Source organism: Zingiber officinale, chromosome 1B (genome assembly GCF_018446385.1).
Source record: "Zingiber officinale cultivar Zhangliang chromosome 1B, Zo_v1.1, whole genome shotgun sequence".
Taxonomy (NCBI): Eukaryota; Viridiplantae; Streptophyta; class Magnoliopsida; order Zingiberales; family Zingiberaceae; genus Zingiber; species Zingiber officinale.
The window spans coordinates 154074845-154091575 of NC_055986.1; the positions used below are offsets into that span (position 1 = coordinate 154074845).

A 16731-nucleotide genomic window follows, 5' to 3' on the forward strand; every position below is an offset into this window, starting at 1 on the left:
ATGGCTGTATTTGATGAAAACCAGGGAAGAAGTTCCTCGTCTCATTCAAAATTTTTGTAGAATGGTTGAAACCCAATTTAACTCAAAGGTGAAGATTCTTCGTTCTGACAATGCCCGTGAGTACTTTGCACAGTCTCTAAATACTTTTCTTGAAGACTCAGGAATTCTTCATGAGTCATCTTGTCCCTACACACCACAACAAAATGGAGTGGTCGAGAGAAAAAATCGTCATATTCTTGAAACAGCCCGTGCACTTTTATTTCAACGTCACTTACCCAAATATTTCTGGGCTGATGCTGTTCTTGCCGCTGCTTATCTCATCAATCGATTGTCATCTAAAGGTCTCGGGAACCGATGTCCTCTTACTATTCTTCATCCTAGCGTAGAGTTGTTCTCCCTTACACCTCGGGTTTTTGGTTCACTTTGTTTTATACATGTTCTTGGTCCCAAATCCTCTAAACTTGATCCTCGTTCTATACGAGGAGTTTTTATAGGGTATTCCACTTGCCAGAAAGGCTACAAGTGCTTTGATCCTATTACTAGGACGAGATATATCTTGAAGGATGTTACTTTCTTTGAGTCTGAGTCTTGTTATTCTCCTCAGTCTCATCCTCAGGGGGAGAATATTACCTCTTCCTTTGTGCCTCAAGTGGTCGTTCCTCAAGTGGTTTCTTCTCCTATTCCATTGGATGTCATAGAAAATAGAAAAGATGCCCCATCACTGGGAAAAGATGCTCCATCACTGAGAGCACAGTCTTCACCAGATATTATTACTTATAAACGACGAAGACACAAGCAAGAACCTCCTATTGATCGGCTGGTTGAATCGGATGCTCTGGCTCCTGATCTTGTGAAGCAGCTATCCTCATCAGTTGAGCCAACCGCACCTCTAAATATGAACGAGCAGGACCTTCCGGTTGCTGTTAGAAAAGGTGTCAGGTCATGTACTCAACATCCTATCTCCAACCATGTTTCATACTCTCGTTTGTCTCCTTCATATCATGCATTTGTTTCACAATTATCAAACCATGCTATACCTTCTTCCTATTATGAAGTTGTAAGGGATTCAAGGTGGCAGGAAGCAATGAACGAAGAAATGGAGGCTCTTAACAGAAATGGTACTTGGGAATTAGTTGATCCCCTAAAGGGGAAGAACTTGGTATGCTATTCTGATGCAGACTGGGCTGGTTCTCGAGATGATAGAAGGTCCACTTCTGGCTATTGTACTTTTTTGGGAGGAAACTTGGTAACTTGGAGGAGTAAGAAACAAAATGTTTGTGCACGGTCTAGTGCTGAAGCTGAATATCGAGCCATGGCACATGGTCTTGCAGAGATGTTGTGGCTGAGTTTTCTGTTGATAGACATAGGATTAAAGGTTGAATTACCTCTCAGGTTGTATTGCGACAACAAGGCAGCAATCAATATTGCAAATAATCCAGTACAACATGACCGGACTAAACACATTGAGATTGACCGTCACTTTGTTCGGGAGAGACTTGATTCTGGAGAGCTATGTCTGCCTTATGTTAAGTCTGAGGATCAACTTGCTGATATGTTTACAAAAGCTATACCCCAAGTTGTGTTTGACTCCTCTCTTAGCAAGTTAAACATGTTTGATATATATGTTCAACTTGAGGGGGAGTGTTGTGAGAAGCAAGGGTAGATAAGTCTTTTTATCTTTTGTTAATAAGTTGATGCTTAGGGTTGTGTGGCTATATAAGCATATGTAATTCTCCTGAAATATGATGAATATTAAAAACTCTTTATTTCAACATGTTGTGAGAAGCAAGGGTAGATAAGTCTTTTTATCTTTTGTTAATAAGTTGATGCTTAGGGTTGTGTGGCTATATAAACATATGTAATTCTCCTGAAATATGATGAATATTAAAAACTCTTTATTTCAACAAAAGGTATTATTAGGTTGCACATGTTATTTACATGTATTATGTCAGATATGGAGGTCAAGTTTGTAAACAGAAAATTCTATATATAATGTCCAGGATCTAGCTCAAGTTCTCATATGCACATCATTTACAAATTGATTGTTGAACTAGGGTTGTCAAACATTACTTAGCAAACTTGCATAGATGCCTAGTTGGTGTAAAAACTAGGTTTTAGGACACTGTCTCACTACTATTGTATCAACAAATATAATGATAAATTTTCAACTGACGATTTTATGGTTACCCAAGCCATCAACCTATTGATATGATTTCTTTGTCTATTTCTCCTCTCTATTTGAGTATTTATGAGTTTGCTGAATGTGTGATAGAGATATGCATTGATGTAGAAAAGAATTGCACTAGTAATAGCAATTATGCAGTAAATGTTGACGCACAGTGTAGGATAAAATTGTACAGCTTAGGAGTTATTAATCTTATATGCATATGCTCAAGTTCTTTCCTAAGAACTCCAAGAGATTTCATGCCATGTTCCATAATATGCGAAAACTAGTTTTAATGCACATTGACCTACTAACCCATTTGAACATTAGTCAGTTTGATTTTCAACATAGAGGAGTTGCTAGCTCACTGAAGAACATTTAAGCCTCCATATTCATTTATCAATTTTCCCATGAGTTGTACTTCTTCAATTTCGGTAGCCTTGCTTCCCTCTATAAAACTTGATACACAAGTACTTGTCTCTTTCCGTAGAAGCTTATAGCAAACACAGGTCCACTCGAGAGGGCTCCTAGATATGGATAAGTATCTAGAGATCTAGATTGTTGAAGACGTGCATGACATCAAACAAATTCTTTGAAGTTCAAAAATAAGTGCCGGAAGTGAATTCCCTGAGAACTTGAATGAGGCACAAACCCAATGAGATTACTGGCTGAATGCCACATATAAATCCCTGGTTACATTAACTCAATTACTAGTTAAAAAATATCCTTTCTTATAAATTTCACATTGTTCCTCTCACAGCAGGAAGACAGATCTTGTCAATCATTAGATAGTAGTTCCTTGAAATGATGCAATCTTCTCTTTAATTTTGGAAGGACTGGTGGAAAAAAAATATGGTGTTCTATCAACCATTTGGAATCCCGGTCATGTACAAAATATGTGATTTCCTTTGTCTGAATTGAGTTTGCTGTCTGAACTTCTTTTCCAATACATTCTTTTCCTTTAAACTAAGAAGTTTATACACAGGTGAGCTTACATCCACAATTCTGTTTAAACTCTTCAATTATTATCCTTTTCAAGTTTTTGTGGTCAGAGGACCATGCCTTTCTGTTCATTTTCTTTCTCGTATGTATTTTGTATTCCTGTTGGTTGCAAATTTTGGATAAACCCTGGATAATTCTTATAAGCAAAAGCAGAGGGTTTTTTCCCCCCTTTTTGCGTTGAATTCAAAAACCTGAGTAGTTCAATTAACTCTAAATGTGGTTTGATGTTTTTATATAATCCTCCAGTCATTTGGAAAACTACTATAGTAGAACTGAGATATAGTTCTTTAAGCTAACTTGAAGTTTTTACAGATAGCCTTCTGGCTGGTTTTTTGGTGGAAGCCCATTCGACCTGTGATTATCTTATCAAAGCTGTTTCTTGCAGGTGGAGTTTAATATTGCTATAATAAATAAATTAATGCATCTTTTATTGAATAATTAACTAATCCAATTTGTATCAACAGGTGTCTCATTATTTGCAGCCCTTGGATTTCTTCTTTATGGAGGAAGGTAAAAGATTCTAATTATATTGTTATCTGACACATGATGCAGTCAATCTTTTAAAGTACATGACATCTGTAACCTTTCAATGTCAATTATAACACCTCGGGATACAAATTAGAGTACATAGTAAATAAAATCCAGTGAACCTCTAACCTAGTGTTTGCTTACATGTACCGTGCATAGAATTCAATGGAGATATTGATCCGTGTACTTGACCTAAAAATTCAAGACAGAACAAATGGCTTACTGGATTGTTGATGTTGACAGGTGTCTCTTCTGATTGTTATCAGAAATAAAAAAGGCAATTTCTAGTTTATAGAGGATCCTCAATGTCTCACGGTTAATTGTATGCTTTGGAATTCTTTGCCAACGGTGACTAGAGATTAGCAGTATGAATTCACACTGCTGTTAATTTGTCTCCACGTTGAATGCCTATGGGAACTCTGCAATCCAATTAACTTGGAAGTGAGGTTCCTAGCCAAAATGTTGGGCTTGATATAAAGCCCATAATCTTCACATTTGATCTTATGCTTATGTGCGTTCATAATAAATTTAATAATTGTGGCTAACAGGATTTAGTTGAGCATACAATAAAAATACATATAATGAATTACCTTATGCATGGCAGATTTATGCTTCCATGACTCGAGTTAATTTTAAGACAATGTTAGATATAAGAATAGATTTATCAATGCATACTAGGTTTTTCCCTTGTTCCTTTTCCTTCATCTATTTTAATTCTCTCTTACTTCTCCTCTGCTCTTTTTCTCTTCCCTTATCTTTCTTTTTAATCTTCTATTTGAATTCTTATTAACTAGATGGTGTAGAATAATTGATTTCAATTGTATATAAGAATTCTTGATGCTATCATAAATGCAAAACAATGTTTTTGCTCTATAGGTGGTTGCACAATGATTTTTGGAGGAAGGTCGGTTTGTCTAGGTGACTGATCTTGCTATAATGTTTTCCTGCCTATGATATTGCTCTAGAAACCAAAGTTAAACATGCATATGATGATCTTCATGCGTGAAGGGGTGTGGGGAAAGAAAGGGAAGTAGATGATAATGCAAAAGGGGAAAGGGTGTCATGTCTAGACAAGTAGGCTGAATGAATGTGCAAAAGGTGCCATAGAAGAGTATAAAATTAGACAACTAAATGCGGTTTGAGGTGCAGAGGAACTGGAGATAAATAGTTCAATAGATGGTGATAGGAAATCTAAAAAATAGTAATATATTTCACCTTCCTCCTTGGCCCTCTTCTTTTTATAATCTTACTTGTATTTGCTCATGATGGATTGCTTGACTCAACCTACCTTCAGATACGGGTGAGCAAAAGTTTGGTTAAATCAAACAAACCGACCAAATTTAAAAATTTGGTTCGATTATTTCAGAATTTTGTTTTTTTTTAAAAAAAAAAAATGGGTTCCATCGGTTAATTCGGTTTAGGTTTGGTTTTATCCCATATTCAGTTAAACTGAAAAAAAAACGAACCGAACAAAATTCATCATAAATAACAATGGTGTTGGATTTCAAAAACTAGCCCTACTATGGTGTTGGATATCAAAATTCAATACCACTGTGATTGTGATGAATTTTTAGATCATAATTAGAAAATTTTAGTTAATTCAGTTTTTAGCTGAAATAACTGATATTTTATCGGTTTGATTTGTTCGTTTTTTATTAGAAATTTCAGTCGGTTCGGTTAGTTCAAAAAAAAATTTGGTTTGTTCAGTTTATGTTAATTTGGTTCGGTTCGATTTTAATTGAATACACAACCCTGCTTTCAGAGCTTCTCGGAATTATTAATTTTTTTCAGATTTATGATTCACAACTAACTTGACTAGGATTCTAGTTTTCTATTACTATAACATCAGTTGTAATAGAACTCATTTTAAAATAGATAAATTGTAAGGAAGCATACTAAGAAATGCAAGTAATGTATCACAAGTACAGTCTTCCTACATGAATCTTATACCTTGTTGAATTTCTATATCTTATTAGCAATATTGATATTTGAATTATGTTTAATGAAACTTATTTTTGTTTTATCTCCCTATACCCCTTACTCTTTCAACTTTATTCAATTCGATTATTTTTTTCTTTAACATTTTAAATGTTCATACCATCTTATCCTATTTCTCTCAATTTGATTTTTTAAAATATTTTTTAGTAGTCTCACACATTTTAAAAAATTTATGATATACTTTTCGGTTTAGTGATAAATGAGGAAGGGAGCCTTGGCGCAACGATAAAGTTGTTGTCATGTGACCAAAAGGTCACGGGTTCGAATCCTAGAAACAGCCTCTTGCAAAAAGCAAAAAGCAGGTAAGGCTGCGTACAATGGATCCTTCCTAAGGACCCCGCATGGCGGGAGCTTCGTGCACCGGTTGCCCTTTTTTTAGTGATAAATGAGCAAGGTTTATTTAATCTAGAGGTAGTAGTCGTGGGCGGGAACCTTCAATCTTATCCTTGAGAAGGTCAAACCCATTGGAGGATACTATTAGCTCTCACTTGGGGGCATGGATGAGGTTGCACTAAATAATTTTATGATTGATATGCTTTTGCAGATGTTCATAAGTGGTCAAGGGAGATAACATTACTAGGGATTCTATCAGCTATGTTTGTTAGACAGGTGGGATAGTGGTTAATGGTTGGAAAGATATGGGGAGAAAGAGAGGTTTAGGACTTGACAACATGAAATGTAATGTTTTTATAGGATTTGACACAAGATATTGGTTTGACAAAGTCTCCTTTCATTAAGGGGTGACAAAAGTGACAGACTTGAATTTTGATTGTAATAGGGGTGATAATAGATGGAAGTGCCAAGCAAATCTAGCATAAGGAAATGTTGATGTATTGTTCCAAAATGAGATCAATTGAAGAGGAAATAAGATGGTGTTAATTAGATATATATATATATATATATAAAAGAGAGGCATAAGGGTGGAGGGGACACAAATGTCGACCTGTGCCTCCCGAAATAGGCGATTTTTATCGATTTGATATGGGTATGACACCGATAACCATTCGGCGCTGACACCAACAGCGGAAGCGGCCTCACGGAGGTCTCAGTGAGGTCATGAGGCTGTTGCAACCTCGCCTAGTGGCCTTGCGTGGCCATGGCTATTTTTTTTATAATTTCTTTCGGATTTAGTTTTTTTGTTTTATAAGATATTTATAGAGTTTAGGATTTAGAGTAGTTGATTTTTTTTTTCCTCTTTTGACGTTTTTATTTTTTTCCAATTAATTCATTTTCCTCTAGTAATATATTTTTGTTTCTTTTCCTCCATCTGTTTAAAAAATAATTAACTAAGACTAAAGTTTGCTACATAGACTAAGGGAAAAAAATCTCTTTAAGAATGAAGGTGGAGATTAGGCTGTAAATGAACTAAACATTCGTGAACAAGTTTGGTGTTTGACTTGATAAAAGTTTGTTTATGTTCGTCCAATATACACAAGATCAATTAGATAAATAAGCTTGAACGACTCATTAAACTAAACAAATAAACTTAAACATATATGTGTTCAACTAATTAATGTTCGTGAACAACGTTCGTGAACAATGTTTACGAACTATATTCATTAATAAAACTCTTATCAATATACTAAATGAATAATAAAATAAATTTGAATTATCAAATTTAATAACCAATCAAACAAGTAGAACTTTTAAACAATCAAACAAGCTTGAATTGAGAGCTCGATAGCATCTAAATGAACCAAGTTCAAGTTCATAAAAAATAAACCAAGTCAAACCTGAACAATCATTTCAAAGGCTTGATTCATTTTAGGCTCGGCTTGACTTGGTTATCTTATCAAATAAGCTTGAATATCCCAAAGCTCGGCTCGGCTTGTTTATAGCCCTGGTGGAGATGAGTTTTTAGAAAAATATCTATAGCAATCAAATACTAATAATTTTTTTAATTAATATATTTTATACTTTAAAAAACATCGAAACTGTATTAGCACCACGTGATACAATACTCATTCTGGTCATAAACCCAAACTCTGACACAACTCAAAATTATAAACCTTGATCATAACATCTATTGACTAATGTCTATGATGTATATACTCTAATATGTTTCCTAGTTGTTAGTTGGTTGGCATATCATATTATAAACTTCTAAAATATTCCTTTTAGCATGACAGAAACATGGAATCATCTAAGCTCTAGAAGTTTTCCAATTTAACAATTCAATCATTTTCCTAATAGTCATATCTTCGTCAACATCTCATTGAATTTTTCAAACTAAAGATATCTAAAACTCGTGTTTGAATTTTTTATCTGCTTAATATAACTATTTATTAATTTTTTCTCATTATTAGAACAGTATTTTATATAATTTGGTATTGATTTTTTACTTAATTTAGAGTTTGTGTTATTTATTATATCCTCAATTAGCACAATATCTTCTGTGACTAATGCATAAACATAGACTCTTAGAGATGATCCCTAATATAAACTTATAGTTTTAGGAAAATCATCCATTTTACTCCAAATAGTCATCACCCTAGTAATTATATTGTTGTACATATCTTTAGCACATTGACTTTATTACTCAATTCTTTTCTCCTTTAAACTTGTAACAATAATTGTTTGGGGGCTCCATCCTCAGTTTCTTTGAAATTAGTAAGAAACATGTACATGTAGTTGACCTTCCATTAATAAAATCAAATTGATTTTCAGTCCTCTATACTTATAACAATAACTGTCTAGAGACTCTATCCTCAGTTTCTTTGAAACTGGTGAAAAAGCATGTAGGAGGATATGTAGTTGATCTTCCAATAACAAAATCAAATTGATTTTCAAAAATATCTATTTTATTTCTTACTTTTGTCTTAACATCTTTTCTCAAGATTTATTGTAATTTAGTGCTAAAATAATTTCCTCTACTAATTTGACATTTAATAAAAAAATCAAAATTTTGTTGAATTATACTCTAATCTTATACTCTTCCAAACTTCAATGAGAAGATCCGATGTAACATTCTTATGTAGCTTCATTTCCTTTTTACCTCATTTGATCTAAAGTTATGAACAAGATTTTAATTCTAATTGAATAAAATTCATGTAACTTTTTGGTCTAGCATCTAGCTTATTTTTACTGGGATGATAGTTGAAAAGACAAATATTTGTGGCTAATACACTGGTTTGTCATAACTGACAAAGCAGCATGATTTCAATAGGCTTTGTATTTACTTTCTTTGATAATTAGATTTTCTGTGGACCTGTGCAAATGTTTTTTCCACATCAGAGCTTTAACTAGTGTTATTTAATTGACAATTAGGCTTTTCCTGATGTTACAACACTTCCCTGTTGAATCAAGAGGAAGGAGGAAGAAATTACAGGAGGTATATCTATGATTACTTATATTTGAGCTTTTTTTTATCATGTTAATGATCTATTGCTTTCATAGGTTGGCTATGTGGCAACTATATGTTTCCTTTGTTTTCTGGTGAGATGCATAATGGTAAGTATGATATTGCAGTTCAATGCTTTTGTATTTGATTTCTTTTCGAGTGACAACTATTAAATAAATTGGTTTGTGATTTGCAGATGTGCTTGAATGCATATGACAAAGATGCGGACCTTGATGTTCTTGATCATCCTATTCTGAACCTTACATATTATCTGGTATATACTTGCCTTCTTCACTTAGAATTAGTTTACTTGCTGGTATAGTAAATCACAAGGACATTAGTTTACTTGCCTTCTAATTGTTTGCATACACTTTTTATGCAAACAATACTAATTCTAAGTAACTGCATAATCACAGTGGGCCATTTCAGTTTATCATGTTGATGAAATTGACTTTAGTTGATGCTTTTGGCATATTTGGATATTCCAGTTTCATGATTTCGACAATTGTAGGTTTTGTAAGTTCTTGTTTAATTGAGGTTAGGATCAAAGAGTTTTTAAAATTCTGGAAACTTTAGATAGAAACCATGTCTGAAAAAATCTAGCCTGGTGGTTAAAATTCCAAGATAGTGAAATCCTAAACCATTGTTCATTTGGAAGTAAAGGACTAATTGAAAACTTTATTCACATTGGAATCATTCACTGCTACTTAATTGTTTCTTGAACTATTAAGCACGACAGTTAACTGAAGGATCCATTTATCAACATTTATTTCACATGTCTTGGTTAGAAAGAGGCTAAGAAACAGCGAATATGAAGTTAAAAATAAAACTTTTGAATATTTATATTGCAAATTAAATACAAAAGAAAAAGGAAAAGACATTTATAGAATAACTAAAGTGATAGAAAGGAATATATGAGATCGTATCCAAATAAGATGTACTAAAGATAGTACTAGTAAATGATGAGAAAATAAAAGAGTCGTAGAAGAGCTATTTTTATCAACTTTTTAATGAAGATTTAGGTGATCAATTTAACTTATGTAATTTAAGTAGGTTAAATGAGTAAAAATTTAAATTTTTATCATAGAATTTAAATTTCAGAAGTAGAACAAGCTTTAAATATGATGCAAAATAGAAAAGTTATTGACCAGATGATATTCCGATAGAGGTATGAAAGTGCCTAGGAAGACAAGGTATTGAATAACTTATAAAGTTATTTAACCTAATATTGAAAATAAAAAAAAATGTCTGATCAATGGAGGGTAATTACTCTAGTCCCCTTATATAAGAACAAAGAGATGTATAAAATTGTGCAAATTATAGTGGTATTAAACTAAGAATTCATACTATGAAATTTTAGAAAAAAAATAATAAAAATAATTAAGAAAAGAGACTACGGTGATTGAAAAGTCAATTTGGATTCATGCGGCCAATAATATAAGCTATATATCTTCTTAGGCAACTAATTGAAAACTATTCGGAACAAAAACAAATCTACACATGATATTTGTTAATCTAGAAACAACTTACGATAGAGTTCTAAAAAAAATATATAGAAAATTTTAAAAAAGAGATGTTAGCATAACATATATTGAACTATAAGGATGTAACTACAAGAGTGAAGACTTTAGGTGGATTAACTGAAGTGTTTTCCATAAAGATAGGGTTATTAAGTCCTTATTTTTTTACACTAATCATGGGCAAACTCACTGAACACATCCAACTGTGGTGTATGTTGTTTGTAGATGATATTGTTTTGTTAGATGAGACGTGAAGGAGTACACAATAAACTCGAATCTTGACTGAAACACTATAAGTGAAAGATTTTTGACTTAATAGAGTAAAGATAAAATATATGAAATTTAAATTTAGTAATATTTGACGTAATAAGACAATTGTTAAGATTAGAAATGACGAATTGTCTGAAACTGAAAGTTTTAAGTACTTAGAATCATTTTTGTAAAAGGATGGAGGGATTGAGAGAGATGGTTTACATAAAATACACATAGGATGATTGAAATTGAAAGACGGGTGTTCCATGTGATCGTAGTACCTTTAAAACTTAAAGAAAAATTCTATAAAATGACGATTAGACCTATTATGTTACATGAAGTTGAATGTTGAACTATGGCTCGAGTACATGAGCAGAAGATAAAAGTTGTAGAGATTAGGATGTTAAGATATATGTGTGGACATATGAGGATGACCATAATAAAAAATGAGTACATTAGATAGAGTCAGAGTTGTATCTATTGAGGGAAAACTCAAAAAGACATGTTTAAGGTAGTATGGACATGTACTACCAGACAATGTGAAACTATGACAAATATGCACATCAAACGAGAAAGATAAAAAAAGACTTAGTTAGCAATAATAAAACAGGATAAGATTTATTTAAATATAGACGATCGGTCATGGCCGGTCCTAAGCCCGGATAAAGGAGGAGGGTTGCGTTAGGTTGTCAGCCAGCGTCAAAACTATAACAAATATTCAATGAATGGAGCCATTAAACTATTGTGCTAATGCTAGATTGTTCCTCAGAAGGAATGCGTTGTAGAATCCGACTGTAATGTCTCGACAATGATCGCTACATCTCCAGAACTCGGGTGTAATGTTAAATATACAAGAATTTGCGTTAGAGGGTCCGATTGTAACGTTTCAGTAAGGATCGCTACATCTCCATGAGAACTTGGGTGTAGTGTTAAATAGGTAAAAGTTCTCACATCATAGGTTGAATAAGAACAAATATGATAGGAAAATTAATAATCTAAGATTTGGAACATGAAACATAGGAACTCTCACTCTCACTGGTAAATCAATGGAGGTAGTAGATATGATGATTAGGAGAAGAATTAGTATTTTGTGTGTACAAGAGACAAAATGGACAGGCGAGAAGACAAAGATGATAGAGAACTCGGGTTTTAAGTTATGGTACACTAGAAAGAGTAAAGCAAGAAATAGAGTAGGTATTATTGTAGATAGTTTGTTAAATGATGAAGTTGTAGGAGTAGTTAAAAAAGGGAATAGAATTATAGCCCTTAAGATAATAGTGGCGAAAGAAACTATAAACATAATTAACGTATATGCACCACATGTAGGATTAGATGAAGCTACCAAATCAAGGTTTTGGGAGGACTTAGATGAAATATTACAAAATATTCCACCAAATGAAATGATCTAAATGGGCATGTCGAAGTGAAAAATGAAGAATATAAGAGAGTATATGGGAGTTATGGGTTTGGAACGAGGAATGAGGAAGGGAAAATTATATTAGATTTTGCGAGAGCATATGACCTTATATTAGCTAATACGTTTTTTAAGAAAAGAGAAGAACACTTAGTCACATTCAAAAGTGAGAATAATAAATCGCAAATTGACTTTCTTATGGTTAGGAAGAAGGATAGAAAGATTTGTAAAGATTGTAAAGTCATCCCTGGAGAAAGCTTAACTACTCAGCATATGTTAGTAGTGTTGGATAGACGCCTTAAAGATAGTATTAATAGAAAGAAAATATATACGATTCCTATAATTAAGTGGTGGAAGTTAAAGGATAGGAAACAAAATATATTTAAGGAGAATGTAGAAGAACAAACATTAGGTGAAATATACGATGACTCTAATACAACATGGGATAAGATGATATTTGAAAATAGTAGCTAAGAGTGTACTCGGTGAGTCAAAGGGACATGCACCACTAAGTAAAGAATCTTGGTAGTGGAATGAGAAAGTACAAGAGAAAGTGAAGGAAAAACAAATAGCTTATAAGAAATTATATATTTATAAGAACGAGGAAAACTTAAAAAAATATACAATAGCCAAGAAAGAAGCTAAAAAAGTAGTGAGTGAAGCAAAAAATGAAATTTTTGAACGATTATATCAAAAATTGGATACAAAAGAAGGGGAAAAAGACATTTATAGAATAGCTAAAGTGAGAGAAAGGAAAACAAGAGATCTTAGCCAAATAAAATGTATTAAAGATGAATGTAATAGGGTATTAGTAAACGATAGAGAAATAAAAGAGCGGTCGAAGAGGTATTTTCATCAACTTTTTAATGAAGGTTTAGGTGACCAACTTAACTTAGGTAATTTAAGTAGGTCAAATGAGCATAGAAATTTTAATTTTTATCGTAGAATTCAAACTTCAGAAGTAGAACAAATTTTAAATGTGATGCACAATGGAAAAGTCGTTGGACCAGATGATATTCCGATAGAGGTATGGAAGTGCCTAGGGAATAAGGTATTAAATGACTTACAAAATTATTTAACATGATATTGAAAACGAACAAAATGCCTGATCAATGGAGGATAAGTGCTCTAATTGTCTTATATAAGAACAAGGGAGACGTACAAAATTATACAAACTATAGGTGTATTCAACTAATGAGTCATACTATGAAACTTTGGGAAAAAGTAATAGAAAAAAGATTAAGGAAGGAGACCACAGTGACAGAAAATTAATTTGGGTTCATGCCTGGAAGGTCGACAATAGAAGCTATACATCTTCTTAGACAATTAATTGAAAATTATAGGGAGCAAAAATAAGATCTACACATGGTATTCATTGACTTAGAAAAAGCTTATAATAGAGTCCCAAGAGAAATTATATGGAGAATTTTAGAAAAGAGAAGTGTTAGCGTAACATATATTGAACTAATTAAGGATATGAATGAGGATGTAACGATCAGAGTAAAGACTTCAGGCGGAGTAACTGAAGCATTTCCAATAAAGATAGGGTTACATCAAGGATCAGCTCTAAGTCCCTATCTTTTTACACTAATTATGGACGAACTCACTACGCACATTCAAGACACAGTATCGTGGTGCATGTTATTTGCAGATGATATTATTTTGGTAGATGAAACACGTGAAGGAGTAAATGCTAAATTAGAATCTTGGAGGGAAACACTAGAAGGGAAAGGTTTTAAGCGTAGTAGATTAAAGACAGAATATATGGAATTGAAGTTTAGCAATAATAGAAGTAATGAAACAATTGTTAAGATAGGAGAGGACGAGTTGTCCGGAACTGAAAGATTTAAATATTTAGGATCATTTTTGCAAAACGATGAAGGAATTGAGAGAGATGTCTTATATAAAATACAATCAAGATGGGTGAAATGGAGGGGAGCGTCAAGTGTTTTATGTGACCGTAAAGTACCTCTTAAACGTAAAGGTAAGTTCTATAAAATCGCAATTAGACCTGCTATGTTATATGGAGCTGAATGTTGGGTTATGACTCGAGCACATGAGCAGAAGATGAGAGTTGCAGAGATGAGGATGTTAAGGTGGATGTGTGGACATACGAGGATGGACAAAATAAGAAATGAGAGCATTAGAGAGAAAGTCGGAGTTGTATCTATTGAGGAAAAATTCTGAGAGACACATTTAAAATGATACGGACATGTACTTAGACGACCAATAAATATTCCAGTTAGGCGATGTGAAACTATGATAAACATGCATATCAAACGAGAAAGAGGAAGATCAAAAAAGACTTTGTTAGCAACAATAAAACAAGATAAAATTTATTTAAATATAGATGATGATATAATAGGAGATAGAGCCCAATGACGTAAAGGGATTCATACAGCCGACCCCACCTAGTGGGAAAAGGCTTGGTTGTTGTTGTTGTATAGACGATATAGCATGGGATACAGCCTAATGATGTAGAAGGATTCATATAGCTAATCTCATCTAGTGGGATAAGATTTAGTTATGGGATAATGCTTAGTTGTCGTCGTATTTCATGTGTCTTGGTTGAATTGACTTTTATACAAGTGGGATGCCAACTTACAATTCAGAAAGGGTGCAGGTTTAAGTGAAATTATGGCTTCTTATTGTTTTGGCCATATTCTATATTAATCGGCTTCATTTCATGACCTTAACAGATTCCAAAGGGTTGGTTGTCATGCAGCTTGTAAACTTCTAGGAAAAATTCTTACCATCTTATTATTCATATTCATGCTCCAAGACCCTCAAAGGATGAGCCACTGGTGAGCTAAAGAAGATGTTGACGATGAATGCCAAGAAGAAGAAAGTCCACCGAGAAGGAAGCTAATCCTGAGAAGGAGAAAAATGGAGAGAACTGGGTTAAAATAGATGCCATGGTGTCACGACATTGTCACTCCAACGCTCAATTAAGTTTTGGTGGAGAATATGGAGAATAACGGAGAAGATGAACAGTAGTATGAATAAAGATGCCAGCGTACCTCCGTCCGCAAGTGTAGATGCCTTTTATAATACTGTTGTTGAATATCTCTTTCCTCTGTATTAATTGTGTATTAATTATCGATGGGGCATATAAAGGGAATGCCCCATTGTATTTGCTAGTATCATGCGGATCAAGATACGGGATGATCCCCACATGCTCTCTGTGTCACATAGTACAGGCGTCATACTCCATAATGGAGCCCATAAGGCCTTTGGGCCCATGAGATCACGAGTCGGAGGTTGAGGGTTTGCTAAGTGGACAAGCATCGAACCACCAGTGTTAAGTGGAGATGAGCAAAATGAGCTCAATTGATAAGAGTGACGTGCCCCCGATCAGTTGGGCCGATCAGGGAATAACGAGGCGTGTTCAGTCGATAGGACTGACTGGGGAGAGGTGTGGAGCATTCAGTAGGGGTTTAAGGAGTACCCAAGTGGATATTGTTGGTCTTGGCCGGCTAGAGGGGGGTGAATAGTTCTGCAATTAAGACGAATCTACCTTTCTCTTTCTTTCGGCGTTAACTACTACAATAAAAAATAAATACAATAATTAAAAGAAATACGAGGTAAAAAGGTTATTTGGTTTGCAATCGGGGAGGTTGCTAATCCAAGACAAATGAAACTCTTTAAGTCGACTCCTTTAACATAAGTCGAAGGCAGAGAAACCTCATATAAAACGTTGACAACTCACGAACAATAAAGAACAAGAAAGTATTCGAGTACAATTTGAGTGTTCTTTAAATGAAGAGGATCAGGGCTCTATTTATAGCCTACTTGTCGAAAATAGCCGTTTGTTGATATGGCGACTCCAGGCACCTGAACTCGCTTCGGGCGCCCCCTGCACCTTATCTGCTTGCAACGACTATGTAACGATACAATGATTAAAGTTTATACTGACCGAGCGCCTGGACCAAGTCCGGGTGCCTGGAGTGCTGTTGTCGTAGCCCCGAAAGTGATCCGCAGCAATGGCTTGCGACGGGGCGCCTGCTCGGCACCAAGGTGGTTCGGGCACCTGGACTTGGTCTAGGCGCCCGTCTAAGTCAACCTCGTGCTGACTTATCCGGCTTCTTTTTTGGTCGAACGGATGATCCTCCAATCATCTAGAGTTGAGCTCACCGGAACCCAACTCCGGCCTTCTGCTCGAGCAGTCTTTTGCTCCAGTTTCTCGTCCCTCAGAAGCGTCGCGCGAGTTCTTCTCGCTCCACTGATGTACTCTTCTACAGTTTCTCATCTCTCGGATGCATCGAGCCAGTCGACTCGATTCCCATGTCATCCGCGTCTTCCGCTTGACTTCTTGCGCTTCTAAGTCCATACACACTTAGATTCAAGGCATTAAATACATAGAGCGTAATTCAACTTGGTGGATCACATCAAAATCAATATGGGTACTTATAGATATGCCTCCATTAGAGCCAACTGGGGAGATGTGTAGAGAATCTGGTCAGAGTTTAAGGAATTATCCGAGCGGATATGCCTCCGTTAGACTTGTCTTGAT

General features: G+C 34.4%; 1 protein-coding gene across 1 annotated transcript in view; it reads left to right on the top strand.

Moving 5' to 3' along the window:
• The window catches only part of LOC121985518 (tobamovirus multiplication protein 3-like), a 34214-nt gene that overhangs the window by 15801 nt on the left and 1682 nt on the right, over positions 1 to 16731 (top strand). Inside the window, exons 6-10 of the mRNA XM_042539020.1 lie at positions 3479 to 3551; positions 3631 to 3676; positions 8960 to 9023; positions 9089 to 9142; positions 9229 to 9306. Of these exons, the coding sequence (XP_042394954.1) occupies positions 3479 to 3551; positions 3631 to 3676; positions 8960 to 9023; positions 9089 to 9142; positions 9229 to 9306 (315 nt within the window). The remainder of the gene's footprint in view (positions 1 to 3478; positions 3552 to 3630; positions 3677 to 8959; positions 9024 to 9088; positions 9143 to 9228; positions 9307 to 16731) is intronic.